Below are 26265 nucleotides of genomic sequence, written 5' to 3'. Positions count from 1 at the left end.
ACCACCCCATCCCATTTTAGCAGGAGGTCAGTTACAGCCAAAATATAGCCGCCCACAACCGAAGTCCTCACTTGCAACAATGCTCTGTGTGGTATGGTCGGCTTACCAGAAGCAGCAGAATTACCTGAGTTTCAGCTGTGGGCGCACCAATCCAAACTCCATCTGGAGCAGTTCATTGTAACAGGCCATGGCGCTGGGGTTTTCTACATACCTCTACAAACAGAAAGAGGATTTTGTGGATAAACAAATGTGCACCTTTAAATGATTAAATACTTATATAAAAAATAATTCTTTCCAACAGGCTTCTCAACTTGGTACCTGAAATCTAAAAAATAATTTATCTTTCATGATGAACAGGAAATGAGAGATGAAAACTTATGGGTACCAAATTAGCTTTTAAAAAATAGTACTTGCACATATCTGAGAATATATTAAGAAACCACTGAGTTGTACACTTTAAGTGGCTGAATCGATCAACTATACCTCAATAAAGAGAAAAAAAGGCAGAAAGAAGGAAGGAAGGAAGGGGGGAGGGAGAGAGGGAGGAAGGAAGGAAGGGAAAGAAAGGCAGAAAGGGCAAGGTATTTGCTGGAAAGAGAAAAAAATAAAATAATTTTTTAAATAGATTAATGTAAAAAACTATAGTATACTATAATATAACCATTTAATAGAACAGCATGCAGCTATTACATGCACTTATATGGAATGATGTACGAGACACACTGTCAAGTAAAATGAGGAAATGGAAAATTGCATTATAATTATTTTACATTTTTATAAAAATATTACATCAAGTTTAAAATAAATAAATAAATAGCTGAATTACATGGTATATGAATAGTATCTCAATAAAGTAGTAAATAAATGGAATTAGAAAAAAATAGGCCTCCATTCCTGGGCATATATCCAGAGAAAACTATAATTCAAAAAGATACATGCACCCCAACATTCATAGCAATACTATTTACAATAGCCAAGACATGGAAGCAACCTCCTATTTCTGTGACACCCCTATTTCCATCGACAGAGGAATGCATAAAGAAGATGTGGTGTGTGTGTGTGTTTATATATGTACAGTATGTACAATGGAATGTTACTCAGCCATAAAAAAGAATGAAATAATGCCATTTGTAGCAACATGAATGGACCTAGAGATTATCATACCAAGTGAAGTAAGTCAGACAGAGAAAGGCAAATATCATATGATATCACCTATATGTGGGAATCTAAAAAAAAAATACAAATGAACTTATTTACAAAACAGAAATAGACTGACACACATAGAAAACACACTTATGGTTACCAAAGGGGAAAGGATGGGGAGAGGGATAAATTAGGAGTTTGGGATTAACAGATATACACTACTGTATGTGAAACAGGTAAACAACAAGGTCCTACTGTATATCACAGGAAACTATTCAATATCTTGTAATAACCTTTAATGGAAAAGAATCTGAAAAAGTATAAATATGTATATATATACATATGTATATATATATGACTGAATCACTTTGCTGTACACATGAAACTAACACAATATTTAATTCCACTAAAAAAAAAAGTTCAAGGAAAAAGAAGAGCGCTTAAGAATGCTTTTCTGGGCTTCCCTGGTGGCGCAGTGGTTGAGAGTCCGCCTGCTGATGCAGGGGACACAGGTTCATGCCCTGATCCAGGAAGATCCCACATGCTGTGGAGCGGCTGGGCCCGTGGGCCATGGCCGCTGAGCCTGTGCATCCAGAGCCTGTGCTCTGCAGCGGGAGAGGCCACAACAGTGAGAGGCCCGCGTCCGGCCAAAAAAAAAAATGCTTTTCTTTCACTGCCTTGAAGTAAGAGGATTTTTGATGTCTACATGTTACTAGCAGAGCCTAGAATATACAGGAGGAGGAAATTTATTAACTAAAGTCCTACCTATATTAACTTTCAGAGTCTATTCACCTATTCAAGAGCAATATGTTGTCCTCTTTCGAGCTGTACAAGCTCACGGTAAGCAAAAATATGCTTGCACATCTCTTTGCAGCTGAGTTTCACAGAGGTAACTCGCACTCAGGCAATTCTCCTACAGTCACTTCAAACAGCAGCTCAACTAAGCTGACAAAGGATTACCCTCCACGGCAGAGGTACTGGCAGAGCCATGGCTTTGCCCAGTCTCTCTTATTGCTGTGGACAGTAACTGTTTTGTATAATAACCTTTACAATAATGGAAACATCTCAACAAAGCAAATTTACATGGGAATGGGAAGCCTGAGCACCACCAAATTATGTATTTCATGAAGACATCTTACAAGTCGCTACGTTCTGTCACGTAGTTACATTCAGATGTAAAAAAATATTTGTGAACATTTACTCACCCCTATTTCTGTGAACAGCTCTTGCTTTCACCTGCTCAATACATGGATAATACTCTATCTCACCGAGGAGGAAGCTGAGGCTAAGAGGCAGGGCATCTGCAGGCCACTATCAACAAGCCAAAGCCGGACCAATCTAGGGGACAGGGCCCCTTGTGGAGCGCCTTCTACTGCCAGTGAAGGCAGATACCCCTGTATGGACAGTGCTCAGGGTCTTGTCTTTGTGTCAAGAAACCTAAAAATCCAGCCCCAAGTTCATGCCTTAAAAGCTGTATGATGCTCCATGAGGCCCTTAACCTTCCTGAGCCTGCTTCCTCACCTGCAAAACAAGACACCCTGCTCCACCACAGACGACCATGAGGAAGCACTCTAACTTGTAAACTGTTGCACAAACATAAAGCACAGTGACTGCCGTCCCCTGGGAGGGAAGGCAAGGCCTGCTGGCCATGGACATGATGGTTCCCGGGTCTGCAGGCCAAACACAGCCCTTCTTACCCACAGAAGTCTGAGAGAGGTGACATGCCTACCAGCTCCCCGCTGCTGAGAGGGGAGGAGAGTGCTGGCCCTGCCGCTCCCTCCTCAGTCAGCCATGACCCCTCAGGCACATCCAGGAACACTGCCCACCTGCAGAGGTGCCCACTGCGGACCAGGCAGGAATAGGGAGGAGAGATTTCCGGGTATAGTGCTTGTGCCACTCCAGGAGACAAGAGGTGGGGGACAGGTGTCTCCAGCTGTCCACGCACTTGCCTGGCTTCACCTGCTCTGCAGGCGACATCTTGGGACACGGAGCCATGTGTATTATGTGTCAGGGCCTCCCATGCACGCAACCAGAGTTTTCACTGGGTGTGAATGTACATATCCAAACTTTTTTACCCCAAAGGTGGGCATCATGGCTAAAAACAAGCACATGTGACTAAAAGTACAGCATCTTGCCCCTGCTACCTGCCCCTCCCCCTCGCTACCTCTGCTTTGTTCTGTGTATCTAAATATCCTGTCTTTCCTGCCCTTCTCCACCTTTCATTCATGTCCCAAGGATCCCACAGGGCATGGAGGGTGGAGAAGGGCAGCAGGTCCAGGGGTCTTCAGGCATCAGGCTGCTATTCCCTCCGCTTGAACAGCAGCTGGTCTCCCCTCCCCAACCCATCCCACAAGAGGGGCCGGGGCCACAAGTCCTGCAGACTCCTGAGACAACTGGGCCTTGCTTTCTCCAGAGCATACCACACCCACCTTGCTGGGCCCCACCCAGTGGTTCTCGACCCTTGGCTGCATATTAGAATTCCCTGCAATCTTAAAAAATAATACCAACGTGCAGGCTCCTCCCCACACCAACTGAAACAGGGTCTCCGGGGAAGCCTTTCGGGGGTTCTAACGCACAACCAGTGTTGAGAGATACCAAACCCTAACCTTCGAGATTTTAGTCAGCAAAAGCTCAGCTGCCAAGTCCACCTGAGGAGGCAAGTAGGTCTCCATCCATCCATCCTGAACTCCTGAACTACGGCCAATCCACAGAATAGCTGACTGCCCCCTGAATCCCAGAGTTCTCACTGTGGTGATGGCTTTCAGGTCCAGGGCTGGGTTCAAGCATGGGCCCCACTGCCTCCCAGCCATGAGACTCTGGAGAATCGCCTTCCCTCCAGGTCTGGATGCTCTGCTCTGTCTCCGTGCCCTCTGTCACCTCACTATCCTTTTGTTACCTGAGGGTACAGGACTCTGCATGAGAAGAGTTAGCACGTGTAGTCTCTGAGGACTGGTCACTGACTTGGATTCGTCACTTATAAAGTGGTGAGGCTGCTGCTATCTCCATACTTCCTAAGTCACAGACCTCTAAAATGACTACTTTAAATTAAACCCTTTGTGTTTTTTGCATGGGAGTGTTTTCGCAGAGACATGCACTTAACCGTGGTTCCCAGCAAACGCTTCGGGGGGACACCTTGATTAAGTTGTACGGGTGAGAGGGCAGGCAAAGTGTCTATGTCGGTTACTTTTGAATTTTCAAATTAGTTTCATGATAACTCAATTATACTAGGAAAATACAAAGTCCATGGCTAACTAGACTTTCTACCAGGACACGCTTCCCAGTCCACGAAGCTGTGCTGATGGACTTCCTTGTGCAGAATTTCAAACACACAATTTCCAACACTGCATCTATGACCTCGTACAAATAAAAAGCTTAATGACTGCTGGTGGCTGTAGGTAAGCAAACAACCCAAGGCAAGATGAATAATCTATCCCACAAGTTTCACTAGTTTCACTGCAAAGTGGAAGCATCGAAGGTCTTTGTTAAGAATAGCCAGTTCTGGGCTTCCCTGGTGGCGCAGTGGTTGAGGGTCCGCCTGCCGATGCAGGGGACACGGGTTCGTGTCCCGGTCCAGGAAGATCCCACATGCCGCCGAGCGGCTGGGCCCGTGAGCCATGGCCACTGAGCCTGTGCGTCTGGAGCCTGTGCTCCGCAATGGGAGAGGCCACAACAGTGAGAGGCCCGCGTACTGCAAAAAAAAAAAAAAAAAAAAAGGATAGCCAGTTCTGCAGCTTAAGAGTAATAATATAAAGATCTTCAAAGTTATCTGGGAAAGTTTTTTGCCTCTTGTGAATGCTTCCCTAAGCAGTTTAAGGAGGGATGACCTAACGATTCTTGGGAATAGGTGATCCACAACTTCTAACCTGGGATTCTTAAAGGAATGCTCACCTTCACGCTGGCTGATGTGGTTTTTCTCATACTAGCTCACATGGATTAGTGGAGGTCAGGGAATGGGGACAGGCACTGATATGTGTGAATGTTGTCGGAGTGTCAAAAAGGGAGAACCAAAAAACTATGTAATAATAATAATCTAAAATTTTTATATAAAATTATGTGTGTACAAAACAAGGTCTTAAGTTCCACCTCATCTGATGTTAATATTGGAATTCCTGTGTTCCTTTTGTCTGCATTTATTTGCTACCTCTTTGTTTCTTTATTATTAAGCTCCTTTTATCACTGTCTTATAGACATCATATAATTGTACTTTTGTAACCCAATCTAATGGCTTATCCTTTAATGGGAGAATTCAGCCCATTCCCATGCACTTGATTTTACTCTTATCTTAGTGTTTATGATTGCTTTCACACTGTTGTTTCCCCTTCCTTGGATCTGCCAATTTGATCAAGTTGCTATAAATTCCATATGTTTTTTTGTTTTGTTTTTTGGCCGCGCTGAGCAGCTTGCGGGATCTTGGTTCCCTGACCAGGGATTGCACTCGGGCCCTCGGCAGTGAAAGCGTGGAGTCCTAACCACTGGACCCCCAGGGAATTCCCGCAAATTCCATATTTTGTTAATTTGGAAGTTTACTTAAACTTCTCTGTTAATGGTTACTTTCCTTTTCACCGATCTCAAAAGCAGACATAGATTTCTTTACTATTATTTGAAAACAAGATACCAATTACCTCCAGAACAAAGTATCTCCCACCAGCACATTTCCCATAAAGAAGCAAACTTCAGAATACTTTCACTGCCCACCCCCATTCCCTGTCTGCTAGGTGAGGTCACGAGAATCCTTTTACCTCTACTTCCTCCCCCGAAACCTTGAAGACACCTAGGGTTTGTTCAGATAGTCTAGAATTTAAATACTGAGATATTATTGGATGTTATGTAATAATAATTACATATAAACATATATATTCTACATTGCACACACATACCCGTACCTGTGTATGTACACACGCAGACACAGAAAGAAGGAGGGCTCGAGAAGGAGGGAGGAGCAGGGGAGCATGTGCGCAGGGCAGGCTCACCTCCCATCACTTCTCTCTACTGCTCTCTCCCTCATCTTAGAGTTTCTGTTCCAGTTCATTTGTTCTATGGTTGAAGTCCTTACTCAATTATTTTCCTCAGACAGGGCTACTGGGGAAATACATCTCTGAATTTTATGTATATCCCCCAAAAGGAATATCTCTTTTGCCCTAAAGGGCACGAACAATAACTTAGCCGGGTGTGTGACTCAGGTTACAGTCCTTTTCTCACCGTAATCTCTAATCAGATGAGACATTATTACTGTTTTGTACAGTAAATATGTGTTTATAATGACCCCACATTCACATTTTCTTGTTCCTCATCCCTTCTTGCCTTTCAGGCCTCCCACTTGGGATTTACCTTGCTTCTGTTTGAAGTACCTCCTTACGAATTTCCTTGTGAGAATCTGCTACTTACAAACTGCCTCAATTTTCATATTTCTGAAAGTCTTTATTACACCTTCATTTTTGAAAGTATTTAGGCTTGGTATAACAATCTAGGTTGGCAGTTATTTTCTTTTATCACACTGAAAATATTATTCCACTGTTTTCTATCTTCCGTTTATTGCTGCTGAGAAGCTAGCTGTTAGTCTGTTATTCTTTTGAAGGTTAATCTTTTTTCTCTGGCAATTTTAAGATCTTCTCTTTGTTTTTTCACTATGATGTGTCCTCTCTTTTTATTTACTCTACTTTGGAATTTTGGAATCTGTGGACTAAAGTCTTCCATCATTGCTGGAGAATTCTCTTCAAATACACTGCCCCATTCTCTCTCCTGTCCTTCTGGAACTCCAGTTATATATATGCTAAACCGTACATTCTACCTCCACATTTCTAAACCTCTGTAACTTATTTTCTATTTTTTTAACTTTGTGCTACATGCTGGATAACTTCTTCTGACCTACTAAGTTTTCAAATTTTCAGTTATTATATGTACACTTCTCAAAATTCAATTACGTTCTACCTAAAATGTACTGTCACTTTTTATACTTTCTTATTCCTTGCAGATATTTCCAAGCTTGTCTTGTCTTTATTTCTTTACATATAATAGGCATAATTGTTTTACAATTCATATCTGATCATTCTAATTTCTGAGGACTGTGAGGGTCTGTTCCTGCTGTCTTTCTCCCCCCGCTAGTTCTCACTTGCAATGCCTTGTCTCCTGGTGGACTGGTTAATGCTGAGTGCTGCCTGCTGCCCCTGACTGATTATTTGCAGAGATTCTCTGAGGCCAAAGAAGGAGGTGTCTTTCTCTGGGAGGATTTGTAATTTGCTTCTTCCGAATACTTGGGAGTGCTACCATCCAGAATCACCTTATTTATTATTTTTTTAATACATTCATTTATTTTATTTTATTTTTAGCTGCGTTGGGTCTTCATTGCTGCGCACGGGTTTCTCTCTAGTTGCAGCGAGCGGGGCTACTCTTCATTGCAGTGCACAGATTTCTCACTGTGGTGGCTTCTCTTGCTGCGGAGCACGGGCTCTAGGCGTGCAGTCTTCAGTAGTTGTGGAGCACAGGCTCAGTAGTTGTGGCTCACAGGCTCTAGACGCAGGCTCAGTAGTTGTGGTGCACGGGCTTAGTTGCTCCACAGCGTGTGGGATCTTCCCGGACCAGGGCTCAAACCCATGTCCCCTGCATTGGCAGGCGGATTCTTAACCACTGTGCCACCAGGGAAGCCCCAGAATCACTTTAAACTAAGTTCAAGGCTTGAGGTTTCTGGACTACGTCACTGATAATATTAATTTGGGCTACAAATCTGCCCAACAATCAGCCTTACATAAGCTCTCTCCATCATGATTCCCAAGGCTCATTGCCAACCAGCTGACCAAAGCCTTCAGAAGCTTTTTGGCTTAAGAGAAACCAACAGACTGGAGCCAGTGGTGGAAAGAAAGGGAGCCACGTTGGGGAGGTCTTACTTCCAGAATCCTTAAACTGGCTTTAAAGTTGCATGTATACATGTAAGCATTATAACAACACATCCTATGGTATAATTTTTAATGAGTAAGCCATTAAAGGAGATTTTAGTATGTTTAGATGACTTTAGCAGGCATAATTTTGAGAGACTAAGAAAGCAAAGTGTTGTGGATTATGAGATTACCAGATTATAAAGTTAAACCAAACTGTAACACAGCATAAGGACAATTTTTTTTCTTCAAATTAATTCAAAACTATTGCTGGGCTCTAAACTGAGATAAAATACCTTCTCATGCTGAATTACACTTGTATAACAAAAAAGTGGGTACCTACCCTTGTAAAGCCAGCCTCAATGAGGGACATTACAGATGACTCTTCTCTAACCGCCCTTCAAAAGAATACAGTAAATGGTTAGAGACAGTTTTTATCAATTACATCTCACATCTTTAACTACTCATTAATTTACATAATATTATAATTGTCACATAATGAGCCCCTTTAGATGAATTAGATTAACATACAAATCAAACGTATAAAGTTGAAAACAGTTTTCTGTTTTAGTTTCACACTAGGCTTTTTGGCAGTGTGTATTAATGCCTGAAATACAGAGATTACACTAACAGCCAGGACACAGGAGTGACTGTATATCTATTTGATACGTAAAACTTTTAACTTAAACTAAATTACTTCTGTTCTTTCCTTACCTCCAATTTTAAAATGAAATATAAGATTTCCCCCAATTATGTATAATTCAAATCTGCATAGATATTTGGAGTTTGAGGTCCCTAGGAAATACGCCTGGAAAACATTCATACTTTAGGAATGGAATTCTCTCGTGGTTTGCCTATTTCTAAAGGGAAAGGCAGTCCAAAATCACAAAACCTAGTATGAGAGTACAAACTCCAGCCATGAATTTAACTGCCAAAGTGAAAGAAAATAAGAAAGAGTAAAGAAAAAAAAGGCCCAACTAAAAAGGGTGAGGCCTGTCACGGCCCACAAGCTGTTATTTGGGCCTCTGTTAAAAGCAAACATTACACTGACACCTGAATTTCAACATCAAAAAAGAAGGAAAGAAGGAAGTATCTTACCTGCGTACTACACCAACAATAACTGTGTTTTCTGAGAGTTCTGATGATCTGATAGACCTTTAAAAAAAAAGTTTTAAAATAAATTTAAAGCAATTCTTTAAAAACTAAATATACCTAAACGATTTTGGTAGACCAATTAAAGTTGGGGAGAGGGAGAAGGAAGAGCAAAAGATCCCTTCATACGCTGGAGTCACCTTCTTAGCTACTTGATCTTTCTCTCTTTGGAGGACAAACTCCTAACCAGTGGCCTATGGTAACCCTGACAATTATGGAGTGTGAAGATAGTGCAAATGATGTGCCTTCTACTTGTTCTGCTCTTTGTTAACCTAAGCTGTTTCAAGCGGAAAATTTTCCCTACCTGGGGCTTACATGAAAGGGGTTACTCATCTCTTCCTACCAAAGGAAAATGCAAGTTTATGTATATTACCACTAGCTGATGGCGACAATTCCAGTGGGGGTGAAGAAGCCCAAGGGTCAGCTCTCCACTGTATTCTAAGCAGTGCAAAGAAGGGTTCCCAAGTAGAATGCAGGCAAAAACAGTAACAATAAATATTCAAAGCTTGGAAATGCAAGATATTCTTATCAGTCAGAAAGAGGAGAGTCAACACCTGACAGGAAAAATTAAGAATGGAAGACTGGTTGAGAAAAGTAGGAGACACTGCTCCACTTAAATGACCCACGGAGTATGAGTCTGCCCGCAGGGACTGAATTTAACCTTCCGGAGAAGCAGCTTCCCAGAAAGTCACGGGGAATGAAAATCCAGCCAAAAGATGAGAGAGGGCAGAGATAAATGTGACAGAGAGGAGCAGGAGGAAAAGAAGTTGCTCCACTGGAGATATGCAATGGCTTTGACCCATCCTACCCTGGGGAAGAAAGCTGGCCTATCCAGAGAAGAAGAGCCAGGACACAGGGAGGGAGGGAGGAACTCGGCCCCTGGCCGGGAAGGAAGAGGACTCACACCGGAGGGTGACTTCAGACGGAGGAGATGGAGAGGACTGGATCCAGACTGCCCCAGCCAAGTCAGAAGTGCGCTGGCCCCTGGACAATGTGTCCGGGATGAGACAAAGAGTAGCCCAGACTTACTGCCTTACTTCAGTTCTGCTGGTTCAAGAATCACTTGTGTCACTTCTGAATCACTAAACACGGAAACTGATTTGAGTGACTATTTCTCAATTCTCCCAAGGATGGTTCATAACATAACCATTCCAGATGCATAAGAGAAAAGTCAATTCATCATATACAACGGATGCCTCAGTTTTGGCAAAATTTCTCTGTAAAGGGCCAGATAATAAATATTTTAGGCTTTTTGGGCCATACAGACTCTGTCACAACTACTCAATTCTGCCATTGTAGCACGAAAGCAGCCACAGACAATACATAAACAAATGGGCCTGACTGTGTTCCCCTTTGCCTATCCCTGCCTCAGGGCACTGAGGCTTAATTTTCTCATGGAGCTCAGGGTGAGAAAGGCTGAAGTCCAACGACAGATGCAGACTAGCTCTGGGGTTGGGAAGTTGCTCAGGGATGGAAAAGCAGCCCTAGGGACCAGCCAGTCTCTCTCCTGGACCACGTAGCTCGTAACACTCTCTCTCTCGCTCTCTCTCTCTGTGTCAACACTTCTGCTTCTCCTAAGGGTCCACTGTACTCCTCCAGCTTCTATTTGCCTACCATCTCCAGAGGGAGCCAACCTAAAGGGCACTGGCTACCTGGTTCTACCAGAAGAGCCCTCTTGAAAGGTCGCTGAAGGGCTTGCTGACCAGGTGCCAGGCCCTGGTTCAAACATGGTCTCCCTGCCTAGAAAATAGCCAAGCTCACCTTCCTGGAGAAGGAGCCATGGGAAGGGCTGTTTCGGCTCGGGAGGGTGACTGGCATGGCAGACCCTCACACAACAGACAAGGCCAGGTCACTTTTCAAACCTGTTGGCTAATACTCACCCTAGCACTAATCTTAGATAGGGAATGAAAGACATGGACTCACGAATGGTATTTCCATGACTTCTTAGGACACTGTAGTTGTTCTTACATTTATACTTCTATCATATCACGAAGATTTAGAGGGAGAAAAGGCAATTTAAGTATGCAGCCAGCCATTTCAAACTAGCTCTCATCTTTTTACAAGAAAAACAGAGATCTGAGTGGTATAATAGCAAGTACGCAACCACGTAGATGGTCTCAGTTAAGTAGATTTGAATACACAGATGAGGGGCACTGGGCTAAGGACAAAGTAGAAGGAAAGACCATGTTTCCTGGAGACAAGCAGATCCCTGCAAAGGAGGTCTAACACGGTATGAAAAGGCAGAGGTGTATTCTTAACTTTCTCTGGTCCATAAGAAGGAAGAACTGGCTAGAAAATAGAAATGTCAGGAACCCGGGTTGCAAAATAACACCCTTTACTTTAGAATTCATGAAAACTAAGAAAGAAATGACATGGCGTCATCAAAATATACACCCGGACATTCGGAAGGAAGATTTCAAGAAGTCAGAAAAAAAGATGGGGCGTGAGGGACTTCCCTCGCGGTCTGGTGGCTAAGACTTTGCCTTCCAATGCAGGGGGTGTGGGTTCGATCCCTGGCCAGGGAGCTAAGATCCCACATGCCTCCTGGGCAAAAAATCAAAACATAAAACAGAAGCAATATTGTAACAAATTCAATAAAGACTTAAAAAAAAAAAAGGTCCACATCAAAAAAAAAATCTTAAAAAAAGAGTAAAAATAGAAAGATGGGCCGTGAGTCTACAGCATGAGATTCTGAAAGGCTGCACAAGCATACTGGGAAGCTCTCAGAACCATGCTACCTGGTGAAACATTTGCATTTGATTTGGTTATGCACAACAGAAAACTCCAGAGAAAGTGGCTTAAACAAGACTTGTCTCCCACATGCAAGGTGTGCAGAGGTGAGCAGTCCAAGCTGCAATGGCACTCTGCAGCATCAGGAACCGGGCTCCTTCTGTCTTACGTTCCTCTATTATTGTCTGTACGTGGTTTCTTCCTCATGGTCCAAGACAGATGCTGAGCTCTAGCCATAACATCCATGTTCCAGACAGCAGGAAGAAGGACATGCATATTCCCTTCATGGACACTTTTCAGAAGATGCACATGACACTTCCATTGGCCAGCTGCAAGAAAAGCTAGGGAATGCAGTATATTTTCTAGGTGGTCGTATTCCCACCTAAACACTAGATATTCTGCTATTAAGAGTAGAAATGGATATTGGGGGGCAACTACCAGTCTCCAGATACACTAGGAAACTACAAGTAATTCTGATGATGGTCTTGATACAAAACTAGAAAAAAGGCCACATGCTGGAGGCTTACTGTATGAACATAGCAAAGCTCTTCAACGACTTAAATTTTACAAAACCACAACTCCATTACTTGTACTATGCCACTGTTCCCTCTGCCACGTGGAATGAGTTTCACATTGAAAAGAATGGAATTTACGATAGTAAAAAGGATGTTCAGACCAAGGTAAATCCAGAGATTGTTATGAAAGCACCCAGCACTCTGCGTTCAATCTTGCTTCTGCATTCAACACAGACTTTTTTTAAAAAACATCTTTATTGGCGTATAATTTCTTTACAATGTCGTGTTTCTGCTTTATAAAAAAGTGAATCAGCTATACATATACATATATCCCCATATCTCCTCCCTCTTGCGTCTCCCTCCCACCCTCCCTATCTCACCCCTCTAGGTGGTCACAAACCACCGAGCTGATCTCCCTGTGCTATGTGGCTGCTTCCCACTAGCTATCTATTTTACACTTGGTAGTGTATATATGTCCATGCCACTCTCTCACTTTGTCCCAGCTTACCCTTCCCCCTCCCCGTGTCCTCAAGTCCATTCTCTACACCTGCGTCTTTATTCCTGTCCTGCCCCTAGGTTCATTGGAACCTTTTTTTTTTTTAGATTCCATAAATATGTGTTAGCATACGGTATTTGTTTTTCTCTTTCTGACTTACTGCACTCTGTATGACAGACTCTAGGTCCATCCACCTCACTACAGATAATTCAATTTCATTTCTTTTTATGGCTGAGTAATATTCCATTGTATATACGTGCCACATCTTCTTTATCCACTCATCTGTTGATGGACACTTAGGTTGCTTCCATGTCCTGGCAACTGTAAATAGTGCTGCAATGAACATTGTGGCACATGACTCTTTTTGAATTATGGTTTTCTCAGGGTATATGCCCAGTAGTGGGATGGCTGGGTCGTATGGTAGTTCTATTTCTAGTATTTTAAGGAATCTCCATACTGTTCTCCATAGTGGCTGTATCAATCTACATTCCCACCAACAGTGCAAGAGGGTTCCCTTTTCTCCACACCCTCTCCAGCACTTATTGTCTGTAGATTTTTTGATGATGGCCATTCTGACTGGTGTGAGGTGATACCTCATTGTAATTTTGACTTGCATTTCTCTAATGATTAGTGATGTTGAGCATCCTTTCACGCCAACACAGACTTAATTCTGTTAACTTATGTTGGGTTTCTACGCAGTGCTTTACTTCCTCCATCTCCCTTTATAAAAATCTTCCCTTTCATTACAGAGCCCTGCTCCTGTTGCACAGAGGACTAGCTCTTCATTTCTTCTGAGTACACTAAGCATGTGTCTTCTAAAAGGTTCTTCAGTTTCTTATAGAAAACAATTTTCTTTGTCTTCAGGCTGTTCTTTCCCCCTCCATAATTTGGCAGCTTTTTGGTCCCCTTCTTTATCCTTGAACGGGAGCAACATCCACCCAGGCAGACTGTCTGCAGCAGAGATGGTCAGAGGAGTCTCCCTTGCACCCCCCTTGGGGTTAGCAGCCGTCCTCCTCTGAGGTCTGGACCTGCAGATCAGGTCAACAGGTGCAAGTTTGTGCTCAGAGAGCGCTGCCAGCAGGCATGAACGGCTCTGCTGCACAGAGGGGACTCCTGGCCTGCCCTCTGCCATTCTCTGGCTAAACCTGACAACTGATGCAGTTTGCTGTTTTGAAACTGCAATATGTGAAGGAATGTTCCCAGGCTCCTTATGCCTCTGCCCCTTCTTACAACATGGTAGGAAAAACCACGTCTTTGTCCATCTCCCTCTGCTCCCTGTCTTGGGTTCCTAGTGGATGTAGAAAGTAAATCACAGAAGCGATGGTGCTCGGCTCTGGTCGGTGCAACTCCAGCTTCCCAGGCTCAGCAGGACACAGTGGGAGTAAAGCAAAGCCTCTTCCCACTTCCTTCCTGCAGGGCCATTGGAATTTCAGCTTCAGAGGCTGAAGTATGCAGAGGACATTCCAGGAACAGGCTTCTTTATTGGTCCCCATAGCACAAGAGATACAGTGAGAATCCCTGTCCTTTTCAGTCTCCCAACTTCTGACATATCTGTCATCTTATCTTTGGTTCGTTCATTGCTGTGGTCAGTTTTTGTCTCTACAGAAAGTTGGGAGGAGGCCCTGACCTCAGCCTCACAGCTGGCTGACAGGCCTCCACTCCTTCCATCTCCTTCTCCACTCTCCAGGCGGCAGCCACAGTGCTCTGGCAGTGCACTCCGGACACTCCCCTGCATAGAATACGCAGACTACCCCAGGGTCTCAACTGCCTACAGGGCAGACTCCAAAGCCTTTGGCTCAGCACACAAGGCCCTCCAGATCAGGCTCGTCTGCTGCTCCAGCCTCACCCTGAGGCAGGGCCCGTACCTGCTGGATCCAGCAGCCACCTGACACCAGGTAGAGGAGCCCTGGACACCCTGCCCGGTCCTACACATGCTGCTTCCTCCACCCAGAATGTTTTCTCCACCATCCTTCCTTTCAGAACTCCCGCTTATCCTTTGGGACTCAACTCAAACACCCCCTTGTGAAGCCCTCCGAGACACAGGCACCCGCAGCATACCTCCTCTGTGGGCATCTATGAGCTGTGCTGAAATCGCTCGCTTGCCCCTGCCAACAAAAGCATTTGTTCCTCAGAGGCAAGAACGATGTCTTATTCACCTGTGTAGCTCTGGTAACAAGCACAGTGTCCTGAACCAAGAAGACCTGCCAAGTAGGGTTCTCTCAACTGGTGAGTTTGAAAATATCGCAGACACAGAATATCTAACCTCTAGGAAGGCATCTGATAAGGAGTGTAAGGAGTTCCACATGCCCCCAGTAGAGAGATACAGCTGAATGCTAATCATTTAGACACATCAGCAACTGACGAAAAACCCTTCACAGGGGGTGTTGATCAGGTATCCCAAAAGGAAGAAGAAGGGACAGACGGGGCTCTGCCAGGGCTAAGGTCTCTTAGGGAGCAGTGTAAGTGGAGAGAGAGGGCAAGCAGGTTCAGGAGGGACGGCCTGGAAAGATTCCTTGAAGGAACAGTCCACAGTGGGCAGGCACCCTTAAAAGGGATGATCTTAAGGGAGATAAACCAGGTAAGGGCCAGAACTGAGATGAAACTGACTAGGAAAGTAAATCAGGGCCCACTCCTGCCTCTAGAAAACTCACTACAAATGGCACAAGGACTCCCCCCGCCCCTTGTCCTCCAAATCCTCAGCCAACAAGACAAAAGTGACGTGGTAGAACACAGCTAGCAAGAAAGACTTCCGATTCCTGGCCAGGGCTGTGACACAGCTGTCAGGAAAGGAGCGTGACCGGGGTGCCTTTGTAGAGGTCTGCTCTCTAGCTAACACAGCGGGTTGACGGCTCTGCTTACTCTACGCTCACCTACCCAAACCCGTGAGCTTCTCGGGTCGGGAGCCACGCCTACAAGAGATCTTGATTGGAAGAAGGTACTCAGAGGAGGCCTCCTTGATGGGGCTGGAATATGAAACCACACTCTGTGAGAAGCCGCTGACAGCAGTGAGGATGTGCTCCAACCAGAAAAGACCACTCCTGTCCTCAAATGTTGGAAATCTGGGGCCAAATATGGACAGAGCTGGACTCAACATGGAGAAGAACTTACGAAACTCAGAACTCTCCCTTGGGAAACCCTAACCCCCATCAGAGGCTGGATGGAGGGTGGTGGGGACTTGGTAGAAGGCATGCACTCATGACAGTCTAAGCTTCTCTAAAACCGCATGTTAAGCAACCCAGGTCACTTTCTCTGTTTTAAAACTGTATTAAGTTGTAAATTTATAAATTTGCTGAATGAGCTACCCTATTTGTTTAGAATATTCCCAAAATGTGTAACAACAGTACTTTCTCCTCCTTCAAAAAGTGGAGCATAATTGTATGTTATGTGTACCTTACCACAATAAAAAAAAGTAGACCATAACTACCACAACTTAGTTTTTCTTTTATAACACAGGACGGTCTAGCAGAGCCATCTTTATGAGTATGAATGTCATTGTCCAGCACATACCTGTGGCCAGGACAAGACTGTGAAGGAAGCCAAGTTGTCCTCAGCACCTCACCCCCCTTCACCTTTTCTGTTTGGGCTCTTTGGCTCTCCTTAGATATTTCTCCGGCCTAGCAGCAGTCTACCAAGACTAAAAGCACCACGTAACTAAGATATTTTCTTCCCTTCCTCTGAGTGCTATCCATCAAATGCTAGAGAGAGAAGGGATCGTGGAAACCAAGTGTTCCAAATTTACAGCTGAGAAAACACATCCTCAGAGAAGACAGAGAGTTACCCAAAGGCAGCTGGGCAAGGGAAGAGCCGAGCATAGGACCCAGGGTCAGAGCTCTCTCCACATCTCCACATCCCTCATGGGTGTGCTGTCAGATAACACGTCAAACAAGTCTGGGCTACAGTGACAATGGCTAACTGCCATCAACCAGACAGAAACAGGAAAGGAACACAGGCAGCATGGCAGGCAACACAGAGCAAGGCCCGAGCGAAGCTTTACTGGAGGTGGATTGCACCTGGGTAAAAGCCACCTCATCTGACTACCTGAAAGGTGAACTCTCAAGTACATGGAAATCACCATGTACCTGTAAACAACCTTCTGAGAGGATGTCATTTTCCTGTCAGCTCAGTTTTTAACTCCTGTTATATTTGGTTTTCAACCTTTTCTATCTCCTAAAAGTCAACATTTAAATGTCCTTAAAATTAATACATTATAAAATTTTACATTATATTGAAATTATGATTTGTCTTCCCCAACATAAAAGTTTTCTTTCAAATAAAATTGATATTTCACTTTCGCCTTGCTTCCATCAGCAGCAAATGACTTTCTTTAGAAAGTACTTTTCTTAGATTTATGTCTGCTACCCAAATTCTCTCATGATATTGATATTCTGCAAGTATGAGAAACAAGGCACATACACCTAACATTAGAAGACAATTTTCAAAATTTTTATAACTTTAAAAACATCTAGAAAACTATAATAACTCTTGTTGCAGTACTATGCAGGTGACATTTGTGGTTAATTACATACAGGATTTCATCTTAACCCTTAACGGTTCACATTCAGATTTTCTTACTGTTTTAAGCAAAGCAAAACAAAACAAAAGAGATAGAGATCCCTCCCAGAAATAATAATATTCTAATGTCTTGCTTATTTTATTTGCATGGAAGGCAACTTAAAAGACACTGAATTTAACCTAATGTATTTGGGGCTGCGTTTACTGTCACAAATGCCAGCGGGACTCTTGAGGCCTGAGTCTCAGGCTTACCTGCACAGCACCTCCCCGTCCAGCTGTTGGGGATTTCTGTGGTCAATGATGATGATGTCATGATGTTTGTCCAGGAAACAGGCAAGGGCCGTCTGAGCCTCCTTGATAACTGTACACTTAAACCCTGCTTTTTCACATGCCCTACAGAATCCATTACACTGCTTATCTTCTTTGGGAAACACTAAAAGTACCTGAATCAAAAAAGCATGAACACTTTTAAAAAAAAAAAAAAAAGAAAGGTGTCGTTAGAATTGTCATTTCTTAACAAGCCACAGAAAACTCCCAAGTGTTTTCAAGGCAAGTACACAGATGTGAGCATAACGATGTGCTGAGTAAATCCTTTTCCTACATGTAACTCTGGGACGTTATCACTCAGCTCCCTGAAATGAGTGCTATCCTATCTGTTCTTAGTCTGGAAGTCAGTGCATGGATCATAGGCTTATTTCTTTTGCTAATAAGCCCACTGGAAGAACTCAACAAAGACTTGATTAAGTACTTTATCTTAAAACTGAATCAATTAAAAAACACAAATATTTATTTTAGTTAACAGTAAGTTAACTAGGTAAGTCCTTAGATAGCAAACACTAATATTTCAGTCAAACTCCCAGAATACTTAATACTTTAAATAATACATTTAAGTATTCTGACTCAAGACTTTACGTAATTCCTCCAAGTTAAAAAAAAAAAATTCCTTTGATTATAAGAGAGGAAACTTAAAGTAGACCAAAACGTTACAACTCAAAAACTGCCCGTTTAGTGACACAAAAATAGAACCAGGTGCAAGAGACAGCTGGCTGTCCTCGCGCCTGGCCTGGATGGGCGAGGCCTGCGTCTGCTGCCCTTTCCCCTGCGCAGCCAAGCCACCACGCCAAACCTGGGGCAGGAGCGCACTGCTCCATCCCTTCACACTCAGACTGACTAACGGGGAAACTGTGGTACGTTGTACAGTCAAGGTGGGACAGCCTAAGGGAAAGAGACTGCAAAGCTGACAGAAACCCCATTCCCCAAGACTCAGTCCCTCTAAGCTTACCCAGGTGCATAAATACCACAAGTGCAAGGAGTTAAGAGAGCACATTTCTTCTGTGCTGCACAGCATGTGGGATCTTAGTTCCCTGACCAGGGATCAAACCCAGGCCCCCTGCATTGGGACCGTGGAGTCTTAACCACTGGACCACTAGGCAAGTCCCAAGAGCACATTTCTGCCAGTCCTTTTCACATTTTAAAAAATGTAACAGTGAGCATGCGTTTGTGTACAGGAAGCATCAAGTAACGCTGGAGCTAAATTTCAATTGGTTATTTTAATATTTTGGATTAGAAAATTTATAGATATTTTCTCTCTGCTAAAGCTGATTCAGTAACAGGAGACCATGCTTTTACTCTCTGTATTGGAAAATTTCAAACCTACAAAAAGTCATGAATGACAATAAATGCTAGAACACCCTTCTTCTAGTTTCATCAATTGTTAACATTTTGCCACCTTTGCTTTCTCTCTCTCTCCACATACATACTACACACGTACGCACACACACAATTATACATATTATTTTATTGCTGAACCTTTTAAAGTAGGTTGCAGACATTTCACCTCTAAATACCTCAATGTGTATTTCTAAGAAGAGTACATTCCCTGATATAACTGTAGTACTGCTATCAAGTTCAGGGAATTCAATATTGATCCAATATTTTATCTAAAACAGAAGATTATTTTCAATGTATAACTTTAGATCCTCTCCCTCCCCGTCTTTAAAGAAAATCAAGGTGAAAATTACAGCATGGTATATTATTACCTGGAGCTGATCTGGATGAAATCTCATGGGGCCAAACTGTATATCAGCTACTGCTACCTGCAAGAAAAAGATCTGCTTAAAAATGAAAAGAGAAAAAAAAAAAAGACAAGCTTGCTTAAATTTTTCTCTCATCAGTGCCACAGATGAAAATGAAATTTCTACTCTAGAGAAAAATTATGTAAATACTTATTAGACACAGGGATCTCAGTTATCTCCTTATAAACCCCAGGAAAGGTGGAGAGCAGAGGAGGACACATAAAATGAGTCTGATCCCGGCTTTTCTTTTCCTAGCTGTGTGTAAGTAATTTACCCAACCTTCAGCCTCAGTTCCTCATGTGTTAAAGAGATCACGTGAGATTACAATATAAAGAGCCCCCAAAGATTAGACACTGAACGAACATTGGTTTCTTCCATCTTTCCCCTGATGGACAAAGAAATCTTACATCTAAAATGGCACACACACAAAAAAGAAATCCAGCTATCAGAACCATGGGACCTCAAAGACTCCTTGTTGAGAAACGGTTAACACTTTCATTTTACAGACAAGCACGGTGCTTATCAATAAATGCTTATTGGGAATTTCCCTGGTGGTCCAGCGGTTAGGACTCTGTACTCTCACTGCTGGGGGGCCCGGGTTTGATCCCTGTTCAGGGAACTAAGATCCCACAAGCCTCGTGGTGCGGCCAAAAAAAAAAAAAAGCTTATCTATTTGAGAACTTAACACCAACACACAAAGATAAATACAGTGTCATAACCAAACCCCAACAAGTAATAGAATCATAGCGCCAATGGAGGGCTCAGCATATACTGGGCACTGTGCTAAGGGCTGAACATACGTTATCTCGCTGAACCTTTGCAACATGTTGAGAGTTTACTTTGGAAAGCTGAGGTTCCAAGTACTTTGTTTAAGGCCACACAGCAGCAAGTGGCATCTGGGATTCCACTGACCAGTCTGTTTAGTTTTATAAACCGTGCTGCAAACCCAGGGCCACTGGAAGGTTTGGGAAGTCTGTGCACTGCACAAAGGAGCACAAGGGAGGGAGAATGGAGAGCTAAAATCCAGCCCCAAGCCATGAACCCTGGCCTTGGGTTGCTACCTGGAGGAAGAGACACATTTTGCAATTTTTCCAGAAACACTGTATATATGTGTTGAGGGGATCCCTACCCTACTCCAGGCCGCTGGGTGACGGGTGTGATTTCATACCTAAAACACAGCAGCAGCAGAACTAGATCTATAAACCTTCCCACAAGATACTTCCTAACTGCCTGCCACCTCCCGTCTCTCCCCTCAAGCAGTGATCTCTCCTACAGTAAACACATGCAACAAAACCTGCTTAGTGATGGAGGAAGTCCATGTATATTTTTAACTGCTAGAAGCTGATGTCTACTAATTATGGGACACTGGCTCAGTTTCTGATTTGCTTTGTAGTAACTTCATCTCTCAGAAGGTGTAGAATGAGGGTCGCTACTACTCTAGACCTGAGACTGAGGAGGAGGGCTTTGCAGTAGGGTGGAAGGGTGAGCACAGACATCCCACAGCACCGTCTATCCTCCAGAGCTGGGCAGTCACCGGCCTCATCAAGAGGCACAGCTGGATGCCAAAGCCAGAATTTCTGACGGAATATGATCCAGGAGGTCCAAGAGAGTCTTAAAAGAGAGAGATGTGCTCTACGTAATCATACTCCCACAGTGCAGTGAGAAGGAAGGCAAGAGGCACCGAGAGAGACCAATCTGAACAATGACTATTTTGTTGGTTTTTATGAACAAAGTTTAAAGAAATGAATGAATGAAAGAACAAGAAATGATACAGGCCTACTGCTTGGAGAAGACAGTGAAACTACTCAGGAAAAAGAAAGAGAAGGAAGAAAATGACAGGAAAAAGAAGGGAAATCATTTTGCTGATTTTCTACAGTGTTGGGGCAGGGTGGAGTTGCACAAAAGAAACCAGAAAACCCATCAACAGGAGCGCTGTGCCACTGCCTAGGATGAAGCGGTTGCTGGACAGCACTTGGGTCCTCTGTGTGAAACGGCGGCTGCAGCCTCTCACAGAGGATACTCATGAAATTTGCTATGAAGGATCAAGGAGACAAAAGATAAAGTCTGAATGGACAGAAAGAAAATATTTATAAATATCGTAAAAACATATACTAGGTCACAAAGAAAACTTTAAAACATATTCCTTGTACAGCCTTTATTTCCAACCATAAGGCAATCAAACCAAAATTAAAAACAGAAGAAATACCCCCTCCTTGGAAATTTTTAAACTCATGTAACTGCCGGATCAGAGAGGGAAATGCAAACTATGCCTACAGATTGCTTGGAAAATAATAAAAATGAGAATGTCATGTAATAAAACCTACAGGATACTAGTAAATTTTACTCAGAGGCAAAATTCACAGTCTTAGATCTTTCTGTCATGAAACAAGAATTAATATACTAAGCTTTCAAATTACTAAATTTGAGAAAGTCAACAGTACAAACTTAAGGAAACCAGGAGGAGAAAAATAAGCTAAAGGCTATAATAATTAATAAAACTTTAAAATGTTAACGACTAGCTTGATTTTAAAAAACACATACTATATAGTGTCGGTCACAAGCTGAGGGATGAGATAAAAGAATGGACAGCTATATGCTAACACATATATATGCAATCTAAAAAAAAAAAAGTGGTTCTGAAGAACCTAGGGGCAGGACAGGAATAAAGTCATAGATGTAGAAAATGGACTTGAGGAAACAGAGGGGGAAGGGTAAGCTGGGACGAAGTGAGAGAGTGGCACTGACATATATACCCTACCAAATGTAAAACAGATAGCTAGTGGGAAGCAGCTGCATAGCACAGGGAGATCAGCTCATGCTTTGTGACCACCTAGAGGGGTGGGATAGGGAGAGTGGGAGGGAGACGCAAGAGGTAGGGAATATAGGGATATATGTATACGTATAGCTGATTCACCTTGTTATACAGCAGCAACTAACACAACAACATAAAGCAATTATACTCCGATGAAGATGTTAAATAAATTAATAAATAATAAATAAATAAAAAGAATGGACAGCTAAGGGCAAAAGTCTCATTCTTCCTGGGAAAACAATTCTGAGTACATGGTCTACACCCAAAGTGGGTGAAATAACTTTTACAAACAAAGGACAGAGTAACTTTATGATCTCAACTTGTAAAAATAACTCACCGCCGCATTAATTCTAAGAAATAAAAGAAGATATAGATTAATTTTTTTAAAGAGCATGGATTCTACTTCAGTATAATTTTAGCAGTATCATTTTAAAACATTAATGTTTCAGCAACTCTATTTTACCATTGAATACTTTCTTTATTTACTTAACTAGATTGCATTTTAACCTTACATCCTGTCTGCGGGGTATATCCGGCTCTCAGGACCTCTGTCAAGCGGTGTCCCAGCAGAGCCGGACAATTACTTACACCACTGCCCCCCCCAAAATAACCACCACCAGGAAATCTGATGACATTACTCAGTGAGCAGACGTCAGCAGTGGGCCCTCAAAGAGTAAACAACTTCCCAACTGCTCTGGATAAGGGGATCGGAACTACTAGAATTCGTGCATTCATCCTTTCTTTGTGTATGAAAATCAGAATCAAACTGACCTAATGCTTCAGGCCATAGCCCTCTTAATAATTATTTATTTTTCACATTAATATTTAGAAGGGAATAGTCATTTTCAAATCAGTTTTAATAACAGCTTTCAGCTTCAAAAGCAACTGATATTTTTAGGTAACACAGGAGCAATAATATATTCATGAACTGATATCAGTAATTATACAAGTTGTTGAATTTAGTCTTTTGGGTTTTTAAATATTTATATATTTATTAAGATTTATTGTTAAAAAAAGACTGTTAAACTGGGATATCAGATAAGAATGATGTCTGTTTGTATTTTATTATTTTAAAGTAATTTTTTGTTAATGGCTGATGGAAATCTGAAATACATTATTATTAGACACCTTGATGAACCACCTATCAGTTTTCTTTTGTTTGCCTAACTGACCTAACTGCGGGGCAAAGTTACTATGTTACCAATCTTGATCACCAGTGGGGGTAGGAGAGGAAAGAGATATATAATTCCAACCTGTCTAAATATTCTACTCCTCTGACCCTCCCTTATCCCTTGCCTGCTTTTTTATTTCTGCAGCTTTAGTTACCATTTGCCCCACTACATATTTTATTCTCTTCTTATTAAAGGAGTGTCTCTCCCATGAGAATGCAAGTTCTACAAAGACAGGGATTATCTGCTTTATTTATTGCTATATTTCCAGTACCCAAAACAGTGCCTAGCACATGGCAGACATTCAAAAAATATTTCTGAATGAATGTTTGCCCAACAGCTAATCTTTTTTTATCTCTGTATTTAAATTTTTATTTTATTAAGTCTTTTGAAAATGTAATATATTTATTTTTTAACATCTTTATTGGAGTATAATTGCTTTACAATGAGCTAATCTTTTTGAACCAATCATTTATCTAAAAATCATACTCATACCAGCTTATACATATACACATGTATATAATACAGCACTTCCAGTTTTCAGAGTATTTTCATATATATTTTATATTGTAAAGGAACAGAAAGGAAGGAAGCAATCTTAGGAAAAGCCTAAGCACTAGGAACCACAAATGAATCATGTGATCTTTTTCCTACATCCTTTTATTAGAAACAGAAAGTTATGCTGGGATCAATTTATATTAATTGTTTACAAACCTAGGAACTATAGCAAAGACATAAATCAGATTTTGTCTTGAGCCATACTGTCCCTCCAGGCTTTCCCTGTACAGCCAGTGGCCATCTTGTCTCTCTCTGGGCAAAGAGTGGTAAATTGATCAAAGGGGCACAGCCTGGACAAGAGTCAGGAGACACCAGTTCTTAGGTGGGGAGAGTCAAAATTAACCCAGACATTTGGGGACCACCTACTTACTATGTTATAAGCCAAGCACAGAGGTAGGTACTGAGAGTGCAAAGACCAAATGCCTACCCTGTCCTGAGTAGGAGAAGGGGAAAACGTAAATTATGACAACATGGTGCAGATTTAATATAGAAAGAAGGTGTCTAGTATGTGCTAAAGACTTTGCTTCCAAACATATTTAAATCCAATTTAGTCCTTACCCTATGAGTAAGGGAAGCTCATTAACTCCATTTTATTGATGACCAAACTGAAGCTCAGAGCCGTATTATTAAAGCGCTGGTAAGTGGCAATGGTGGGAACTGGGCCCAATTCACAGGAACTTAATTCCTGTCGTCTTTTTTTTTAAAATAATAAATTTATTTATTTATTTTTGGCTGCGTTGGGTCTTCGTTGCTGCGCGCAGGCTTTCTCTAGTTGCAGCGAGCGGGGGCTACTCTTCCTTGCGGTGCGTGGGCTTCTTATTGTGGTGGCTTCTCTTGTTGCGGAGCACGGGCTCTAGGCGCGTGCGCTTCAGTAGTTGTGGCTCGCGGGCTCCAGAGTGTAGGCTCAGTAGTTGTGGGACACGGACTTAGATGCTCCGTGGCATGTGGGATCTTCCCGAACCAGGGTGTGAACCTGTGTCCCCTGCACTGGCAGGTGGATTCTTTTTTTTTTCTGCGGTACGCGGGCCTCTCACTGTTGTGGCCTCTCCCGTTGCGGAGCACAGGCTCCGGACGCGCAGGCTCAGCGGCCATGGCTCACAGGCCCAGCCGCTCCGCGGCATGTGGGATCTTGCCGGACCGGGGCACGAACCCCTGTCCCCTGCATCGGCAGGCGGACTCTCAACCACTGCACCACGAGGGAGGCCCCCTGTGGTCTTTTCATGCTTCACTGGGAAAGGCCTAAAGTTACCTGACCCTAACCTGTATCTAGCTGAAATAAGACCAAGAACCTGGAAAGCAGCATCCATCCATTTGACAAATCTCTGTTGAACACTCACTATGTATCAGATGGTTTCCTAGGCACTGGGCATTCAACAGAGAACAAGACAGATAATATTGCTACACAGCAGGGAGGGGTTTGATGGAGAGTAACTGGGTTACTGTTTTGAATCAGAGTCAAGGAAGGCCTCTCTGAGGGGGAACTGTGGAAGGCGAGAGCTGAATGACGAGGAGTCAGCCACGCCAGGAGTGGAGGAGGGAGCACCAGGCAGAGCACAGGACTGAAGGTGGGAACAGGGTGGACATTTGAGGAAAGGAGAGGGAAGAGTGCCGAGATGAGCTCACGGCTAGGCAGGAGCTGTAAGATGCGGAGCTTTCTAAGCCAGAACAAGAAAACTGGGTTTTATTCTAAATTTCATGAAGAGCCACTAGAAAGTTTTATACAAGGAAATGATATGATCTGATTTTTATTCTTTTAAGATCCCTTTGGGGACTTCCCTGGCAGTGCAGTGGTTAAGACTCCACGCTCCCAATGCAGGGGGCCCGGGTTTGACCCCTGGTCGGGGAACTAAAATCCTGCATACTGTGCAGTGCAGCCAATAATAATAATAATAATAATAATAAAATAAATGAATGAATGATCCCTTTGGCTACCTGTGGAAAACAGTCAGTGAGAGAGTGAGAGTAGAGGCAAAGAGACAGTAAGGAAGCTTCTGTAGTAGTCCAAGTGAGAGACGATGGTAGCCTGGCCTAGCAGTTGCCACGGAGATGAGTAGATGAATCTGGGGTGTGTTTTGCAGGTGGAGTGATCAGGACTTGCTAATGGACAGAACACAACCAAATCCACCGATTCCAAGACCAGAATTCTGATATCTGACTTGAAGTTTTACGTCAGTGCTGTGTGGAAATTTGGGGTTCTGCAGGGCATCCTAGTAGAAGCTGGTGTGGATCTGCTT

General features: G+C 42.9%; 1 protein-coding gene across 4 annotated transcripts in view; it reads right to left on the bottom strand.

Annotated features, from left to right (window-relative positions):
* The window catches only part of PDE8A (phosphodiesterase 8A), a 136418-nt gene that overhangs the window by 49069 nt on the left and 61084 nt on the right, over positions 1 to 26265 (bottom strand). For 3 of the 4 annotated variants that reach the window (XM_067697842.1, XM_067697847.1, XM_067697838.1), the window contains exons 2-6: positions 19457 to 19513; positions 17670 to 17860; positions 9111 to 9167; positions 8356 to 8410; positions 125 to 213 (exon numbers count right to left, since the gene is read on the bottom strand). In XM_067697842.1, the coding sequence (XP_067553943.1) occupies positions 125 to 213; positions 8356 to 8410; positions 9111 to 9167; positions 17670 to 17860; positions 19457 to 19513 (449 nt within the window). The remainder of the gene's footprint in view (positions 1 to 124; positions 214 to 8355; positions 8411 to 9110; positions 9168 to 17669; positions 17861 to 19456; positions 19514 to 26265) is intronic. The other variant, XM_067697857.1, reaches the window with a different exon arrangement.

The sequence above is a fragment of the Pseudorca crassidens genome, chromosome 1 (assembly GCF_039906515.1).
Source record: "Pseudorca crassidens isolate mPseCra1 chromosome 1, mPseCra1.hap1, whole genome shotgun sequence".
Classification (NCBI taxonomy): domain Eukaryota; kingdom Metazoa; phylum Chordata; class Mammalia; order Artiodactyla; family Delphinidae; genus Pseudorca; species Pseudorca crassidens.
Note: the sequence above shows the minus strand (reverse complement) of the source record. Positions and strands in the feature narration are given on the sequence as shown.